The sequence below is a fragment of the Anomaloglossus baeobatrachus genome, chromosome 5 (assembly GCF_048569485.1).
Source record: "Anomaloglossus baeobatrachus isolate aAnoBae1 chromosome 5, aAnoBae1.hap1, whole genome shotgun sequence".
NCBI classification, from domain to species: domain Eukaryota; kingdom Metazoa; phylum Chordata; class Amphibia; order Anura; family Aromobatidae; genus Anomaloglossus; species Anomaloglossus baeobatrachus.
The window spans coordinates 501,940,575-501,949,117 of NC_134357.1; the positions used below are offsets into that span (position 1 = coordinate 501,940,575).

At 48.6% G+C, this 8,543-nt stretch overlaps 1 protein-coding gene across 1 annotated transcript in view; it reads right to left on the minus strand.

Moving 5' to 3' along the window:
• Positions 1-4,718, minus strand: part of LOC142312836 (uncharacterized) — a 149,960-nt gene extending 145,242 nt beyond the window's left edge. The window contains 4 exon segments of the mRNA XM_075351820.1: positions 34-180; positions 2,014-2,050; positions 3,682-3,719; positions 4,713-4,718. Of these exon segments, the coding sequence (XP_075207935.1) occupies positions 34-180; positions 2,014-2,050; positions 3,682-3,719; positions 4,713-4,718 (228 nt within the window).
• Positions 4,719-8,543: the final 3,825 nt, after the last annotated feature.

Consider the following 8,543-nt stretch of genomic DNA (forward strand, 5'->3'; position numbering starts at 1 on the left):
ATGATGTAATGTGACGTCATCAGAATCTCTCACCTCTCCAGTAAGCCGGAAGAGGATCTCTAGGGTGAGGTGTATCCTCTCCGCCAGCTTATCCTTGTTCCTATCCATTCTTAACAGATCAACCAGGAATATTTTCCTATATGGAAGATCTCCACTGAGAGGATGCAATATTGTAGGGACCTAAATTGGAAGAAGGTGAGCTGATGTAACATCATAAAGAATCCTATGTAATATATCTCCATAGCCTGTTCCTGACTTCACATGATCACTACATCCATCCCATCCTGCCCCCCGGTATAACACACAATCCAATCATATTCACATACAGAGGTTTATCACATAATATCTCCAATTCACCACCTAAAACACGAAATCAAATATAACTCTTACAAATATTTCAATCCTTATTAAAGCGTTATTCCAAAAATTGCAATGAGATTTTAAATTATTTATGTTTTTTCTTTTGTGCCAATATAACTCAATTTTAAATCTGATTTTGTTTGCACTTATTAGGCTATGTGCCCACGCTGCGGAAAATTTGCGGAATTTGCCACGATTTTTTCACGGAAATTCTGCGGATTTTTCAAAAATCCGCAGTACAGCGAGTCCCCAGCCATTTCTATGGCATTTGGGGAGTGCTGTGCCCATGGTGCGTTTTTTTCCGCAGTGGAAATAATGCGGATTTCCCTGCAGAAAAATCTGCAGCATGTAAATTATTCCTGCGGATATTTCCGCAGGATCCCATACTTACCTGCCTTGATAGAAGACACCGGAGTCACTTCCTCTTAGTGCAGAGGAGCGAGGTAGAGCCAGGAGCAGGCAGCAGGAGGTGGGTGGGGCATGCACAAGCTCCGGTCATGTGACAGCCGGAGCTAGTTCAGGGCCGCCCACCTCCTGCAATGTGCAGACAGACCCGGCCGGAGAGTGAAGTGCTGCGTGATGGAGGTAAGTATGAACGCCCCGATCACTCCAGCACTTGTTCTGCATTGAGGATCCAGTGCCGAAGCCATGGTACTGTATCCTCAATGCAGAATGACCGCAGTATATCCGCAGGACATTCAGCAATACAACCGCAGCATGAAAACACACAAAGTTGTGCTGCGGATTTCTGGGAGCTCCTGCAGAATGTCCTGCAGATATATCCGCAGGACACTTTCCCCGTGGGCATATAGCCTAACTCCCCACTCTGCCACACAGGCTGTATTTACCCGTCGATTGCTATTTGTCCAACCTGCAGTATTAGTAGTTTATACGTTGCTATTTCATAAGTAGTGCAGTCTCTCTCTGCTGGCTCCCTGCCAGCATAGCACTAATCTGCCTTAACATAGAGTGTATTCTGCCTATACAATACACTTTCTGCTTCTGTACTGTTACCTGGGCATCCAATTTCATTTTCTGCCATCAACAGTATATCAGTAGAGTTGCCTGTGTGTTTATCCATCATTGTTAGATTGTTTACAGCAGAGCTCAAATCTCCTGTACAACAAAGCTTGTAATACCTGGGCAGTGCAGAACTGAGCTGTGTTTGTTGCCTGCTGCTAACGGAACAGTGATGTGAAACTGCAAATTCTGCCCTTCTGCCATTTCTAGTAACAGCAGCATTTTCAGTTTTAGATCACTGATATTTATGCAGCCACATACACAGCTCAAATTGTGCAATTATTACAAGCTCCCTTGTGCAGGAGATTTGAGCTCTGCTATAAACAATCTAACAATGATGTTGACAGGAGAATTTTTATTTATCAATCAGAGAGGCAGAACACATCTGCTCCCGTTGGAAGTCTTTTATTCTCATATATGAGGAGACAACCCAGAATCACCTTTCCAAAGCAAAATAGTAATACTTCAAAGGAACAGCTGCAAACAATGACGGGACGGCAGAATTGGGGACATCGGTGACAGGTAATGATAGAACATTAATAAATCCTGATAGTGACAACATGGAGAGGGCGACGGCCATAATGGAGACTGTACAGTAACAGAGCAGCGAGCGACTAGTGCATTTCTACCTACCTGTATTCTAATAATAAAATAGAGAACTATTTTCTTCCTATAACAGAATATAAAAGAATCATGAAAACAATTACAATAATCACAGTTTAAAAACTTTTAGAGAAAAATAAATAATCACAAATCAGTAAGTAGCATAGACGTGTTGGTATACGTGGTGACACGTGAAACAGCTTTATGGTGGCAACTGGGAGGCAACTGTCGTAGGCAAGCAGCTGGCAGAATCCTGGATAGGAGGTGTGAATCACCGAGGTGGCAGGCCTCTGACAATATGAAACCTGGTAAGAGGGTAAAAGTGCAGCTGACTTAACTCCGTCTGAGAGAGACCTTGTGCAAGATGCTCAGACAATGAGCGACTAGTCGTATGTATATATCTGTATATTATTGTCACGGCCGGGGATAGAACCTATACTGGCCGTATAGTGCAATACAAAGGAAAAGGGAAAGAAATGTTCTATTACTAGAGAAAGGGGGAAGTGGTGACCTCTGACAATAACTTGCAGCTCACCCTCACTGCCCTCACCAACCCTATGCAGGTTATGCACCTGTCACCGAGCAGGAATATCTCACCCTAGGCAAACCTTGAACTGGGCCTAAGTAAGTACAGAAGGTATAAACTCTTTGTCAACACCACTAGCGCTAAGGGAGACAAAAGAAGACAATACAGGGAAAACACAAATACTACCAAATGAGCCCAGGAAAATAGCAAAAAGTCAAACACTTATCTTAGGAGCAGCTACCACAGAAGTCCCTGGAACAACAAGCGGAGACGACCACTGCACACCACAACCAGGATTGACTATAAACCGCACCCAAACCCCCCAGGGTGAGGTTTATAAAGGGAGTCAAAGGCTGGCAACTGAGAGGAAAAAAGTGACAGTTTCCCAGGGTCCTAGAGTCCACTGCTGCAGAAACAGGGAACTGTCAGATAACAACTAGTGCTGCCAATCTCTGGGATTTTCTAACACTTGCTGCCACTGGATTGTCAGCCAACTGCGATACCTCCGTGACAGGCTGTGACAAATCCGTGACAATTATTGGCCACATAGTGTATTTGTGCACCTGTATGTTCATTTAATTCTCAGGTTGGCAGGCCCTGTTATGGTCCAGCGTTTTACATCTCTATGAACAGTATCTGGGAGACTGTGCTTCCTGCTGCCAATAAAGTGGATCGTCAACGGACGAAGGAACGGACAGACTCCATGGATAGAGCTAATGACTTATTGATAAGAAGAGCGGCTATATTCTTCACTGATATTTCTTTTTGAAGGATCAGAAATGTGTTTTTGTACAATTTAAGTTGTTTGGTTTATTATTCTCACTGTAATAGATGAAAAAAGTTACAGCTTCTCTCACATAAAAGGGAAACTTCATATACTGATGCTTATGTAAAGGTGACTGCTACAACTATGAGTGAACAAAAAAAAAAGAAATCCATAGGTCCCAACCATCCCAGATACAGCGCTACAGTTCCAAAACACACTGCAGTCCCTGGCGCTCTGATGAATGCGGCAATGGTAAGAGGGTAACACCATGACCAACCCCGCTGCATAGTCAGTCCCTCATTCTGTTCCAAATACAGATGGGAACACGTTCTGTCTCCTGAAACGTGAGTGCAGCACTGAAGAGGTTAATGCCCCCTGCGCCCAGTAATGGGGAATCTCCACATACCTCCTCCTGCAGAGTCGCACACTGGATATATGGCTGCTCTGTGCTTACAGGACCTGTGATGATGTCACATGGAGGGGAGGAGTCAGGGGGTCACATGATCAGATCTGCAGTGTGTGCAGGACTCTGTGCTGTGCTGGTTTGTCATGGTGCTGGGTGAGGTGAAGTATGAGTAGGGTCTGGATAGGACCTATATTAATATTAAAATTTTAACCCCTTCATGACCTATGATGTATGTTTACGTCATATGTCGTGTCCTTTGCTTGGATGACGGCTCACACGCTGATCGGATATCTGCCCACTGCTGTTAACCAGTTAAATACCGCTATCAATATTGAACAGTGGAATTTAAACCACTCTGTTGTGTGTGTGTGTGTGTGTGTGTGTGTGTGTGTGTGTGTGGGTTGGCATCATTACCCACTTCCATTGGTGGCCCTGTGTCGTGATCGTGGGGTTTTGATGGGTTGTGATGACAGCCTGGGGTCAACTGATGACCCGTGCCTGTCATGACGAGTTTCCTGTGTAGCCGCCTTTCATAGGAGATTGTGATTTTCTGCTGATGCTGATCCTGCTCTGTATAGCAGAAGAGATCAGATGATCGCAGCTTCAAGTTCCCTTAAAAACAAAAAAAAAGTGCTAAATAATATGAAAAATAAACACAAAAAACACAAAGTTCAAATCACCCCTTTTTTGCCCCATTGAAAATAAAACAATTTTTTAAAAATATACATATTTGATATCGCTGCGTTCAGAAATATCTGATCTATTGAAATATAAAACAAATTAATCCAATGGATACACAGCATAACTAAAATAAAAATTAAACTTCCGACTTCCGGAAGGCAGAGCTCCCCGTGTTGCTGAGGCCTGACGATTATTCCACAGGCCCCACGGATGTAAAAGCCTAGCAAGGAATGGTGATAAGGCCGGGACAAGTACGGTCAGGAACCCCAGCTCTCCCGGTCCTCGGAAGCAAAAAGCGCAAGCGCCGGGGACATAGAGGACGTGTGGGACTAAAACTCCCAGGTACTCACCTGCATCCTGATCCAGAGAGGAGAAGAGGATGCCAGGATAGACACTGAGGACGGAGGTTGGTGGCTGGTCCGTTGGTGGAGGAGGCAGGTCTGTCAGTCGGTCGGTGGAGAGCCGGCGGGAGCAAAGAGAGTGTGATGCCCTGGACCCCAGGGGTCACAGAACAACACCACATACACACACACCCTCCTTCCCTGGTAGGGAACATCCGTCAAACAAAACCCTTGTTGCCTCCTCCAGGGTCTGATGTCCACACCAGGTGGGGCGGAGCCAGGTGGTTGGCCCCACCCACCGAGGAGTTCACAGGCCTGGAGGCAGGAAAAAGCAGTGAGTTGAGTTGTGGAGTTCAGGAGTCAAGTTCAGGAGTTGAGAGTTGGGAGTTGGAGGTTGAAGTGGAGAGACTGTGTGTGTCTGGGTCGGAGCCCAGGCACAATCAGCAAGGTTGGCAGACGGTGGTGGCCATCTGCAGGAGTTAGTGGTCATCTGCGGAACCGTAGGACCGGGGTCGGGCGGTGGCCCGCCGGTACCGAACCGGGGAGCGGAGTGAAGCTAAGCACCAAGGCAGGGTACTCAGACCCCGACTAGGCTCGGACGCCGCCGTAACGGTCAAATTACCTGATTGCGGTCTGGACCTCATGGGTTCATTCCCACCCAAGTCCCGTCAGAAGGCAACAGCCCAACCTGTCCGGATAAGAGCCACCGCCAACGGCCAGAGATCCAAGGGCCAGCGCCTGCGGGCAACATGGGCTCTCCTGACACGTACAAGCCGGGGAGTGGACCACCCGTGGGAATCCATAGGGGTCAAACACTTACACACAGGTGCAGGGAAAGACAGCCGCCATCAACCCGTCCGGGGAGAGTGAAGACGCCGCAGCCGACTGCAGGCCCCGTCCATCCAGCCGTTTGGTTTACCAGAGACTCTGTCATTGACTACCTGAGTGAGTACACCAGTGCCATCCGGCACAGCGCTGCACCGCTGCCCCGCATCCATGCTGCCTCCCCGCATCGGTACCTGCACCTATCCCCTACTCACTAATCCCCAACCGGGGCTCCGGGACCAACAGCCCCTACCCACGGAGGGGCCAACACCTCAGCTGCTCTCCGCCATCGCTCCCGGGAACCCCCGTCACCAGCAGCGGTGGTGCCCACCATCACCACAACCCCGTGGGTGGCGTCACAACCGACATTCCACCACCAAACCTTCCCCCTTTTCACTCGTGGGCGAGGAGGCGCTGCTCGAGCCCCTGGGTCCGGCCCCGTGCTCCAGCCACCGAGGAACAGAACCACCGGACCCGAGCCCCAGAGATTCCCCAGGCGAGCGGCGTTCCCCAAAAACCCCTCTCCGCCCGCGACAAGAGCAGAACGGGCAGAAAAGGGGAGGAGCCTTGGGCACAAGCGCCATCTTAGTCCACGAGGCAGGGAACAGTGCGGGCCTCAGTGAGAATTTAATAAGAGAGGCTGAAGAAAACACCAAACATAGTGTAAAGCACTAAGAACAACTTGCAGAGGTCAGAGTAAAAGGGGGAGAGGGGAAGCAGGTGCGACAGCTGGTAGCATTATAAGAACTCTGTACACTATCACTGTCATAGCCCTGAAGCTGTGACTGGAAGCAAGCACAGACAAATCTGACAAGTGAGCCTTCTACCCCCAAGCCCACCAAGCCACTCAGCAACTAAAGGAAACTACAACAGTAGTTCAGAATAAGGTCTGGGCTGCAGCAGTCACCACTACAAACTGTGGTTCAGACAAGCATATAAGTAGAACTACAAGTTACAAAGCAGCAGACCACTTTAGCTGCACTACAGTGGACACTTATACAGGCGCCTGGCAACAGATAATCACGTTAGCTGAACACAAATGATACCTAAATAAACTGTCCTACTGCAGATAATTTGCAAATATACAAGGTACACAGATGAACTTCTTGATCTCTAAAGCTAGGGTCACACATAGCGACGCAGGAGCGATCACGACTGACGACCTCCCTTATCAGGATCGTTGCTGCGTCGTTACATGGTCGCTCGTGAGCTGTCAAACAGGCAGATCTCACCAGCGACCAGTGACCAGCCCCCAGCCAGCAGCGACGCGTGGAAGCGATGCTGCGCTTGGTAACTAAGGTAAATATCGGGTAACCAGCGAAGCACTTCGTTTGGTTACTCGATGTTTACCTTGGTTACAGCTTACCGCAGGCTGCCAGAAGCCGTCTCCCTGCTTGCTTCAGTTTGTCGCTCTCTCGCTGTCACACACAGCGATGTGTGCTTCACAGCGGGAGAGCAACGTCCAAAAAATGAAGCAGGACATTCAGCAACGACCAGCGCCCTCACAGCAGGGGCCAGGTCGTTGCTGGATGTCACACACAGCATCAACGACGGGACGTCGCTGCTACGTCACAGAAAATGGTGACTTAGCAGCGACGTCGTTGTCACCGTCGCTGTGTGTGACACCACCTTAAGTGACGTCACTTTTATATTAAAGCTCCAACCAAATATATACAAAATATGGAGAAATTTGTTGGCAAGTACCCTGCTACAACATCAGCCAAGGGCAACAGAGTGCAAACGAGAGGACAAAACACTCTTGTCGATAAAAATAGCTCCTGAGACTGACTCTGACTCCCCTCAATCCACAGCTCAAGCTATCACTGAATTGTTGATGCCGGTGGTGGATGGACGATTGGCAGCTTTTCAATCTTCTCTAGATGTCATCGTCGCCCAAGTTAAAGGGAACCTGTCACCTAAAATATGCGTTCTGAGCTATCATCAGGGACGTTGCTCATGTGACTCCATGGTATCACGCCCACAGGGGCTTGATACCACGGAACGTATGCAGGGCAAGGCGCCGCCCCTGTGACCTTATTCCCTGCTATTTACATAGGAAATATGAAGGTAATAAAACATTTTTTATTACTTTCATATTATACAATTTTATAACACAGGGCTGGGTAGGAAGGTGTAATTAGGGCACACATGCGTCTGCTGATAGCTCAGAACGCATATTTTAGGTGACAGGTTCCCTTTAATGCTCAGGGATCGAGGCTCACAGATGCAGAACAGAAAATCTCTGATCTAGAGGATACCTCCAGGGAGCTCAAGGAGAAAATAGAGGGCAGAAAAAAAGTCATTGATGAGCTTTTAAAGGGAATCTGTCACCAGTTTTTTCACTATGAAACCAAAATTAGCACCTTCTGAAGGTGTACCTTGTGCCCTGACTCCCCTTGCAGACCCCGAATATAACTTTATAAAACCTGACTGTTAGGTATGCTAATGACCTGTGGGTCACAGATGGGCATGCTCATTTTCATCTCCTGTCCCTCCTTGTGGCCTTCTTTGCCATCCTTCTTCCATGATTGACATGATGACGCCGCCGTCATCATGCACGCTGGTCGGCCAAATCTCGTGTCTCTGCAGTAATTTCCCCAGCTCGTGCAGGTGCAGTGTTTGCGCATGCGCGAGATTATGGTCGGGTACGAGGATGACGCAGGGGACATCATGCACATTGCCGACCATAATCTTGCGCATGCGCAAATGTGACGCCCTGGGCAAGCCAGGGGTCACAGGTCACAACACCACACGCACCCCACATTCCCTGCAGGTACACCAGCTAACCTAAAAATCCTTGTTGCCTTCCTCCAGGGGCTGGTGTTCACACCAGGGGGTGGAGCCAGGCGGTTGGTGTCCGCCCACCAAGGAGTTCACAGCTCTGGAGGCAGGAAGTACCAGGCAGATGAGATTAGCCCAGGCGGGGCTCGAGTGAAGATTAGCTCAGGGGGAGCTTGAGTGAGGAGCTAAGTGGAGGAGTAACTACAGAGTGTAGCTCAGGAGGGAGCTAGAGTG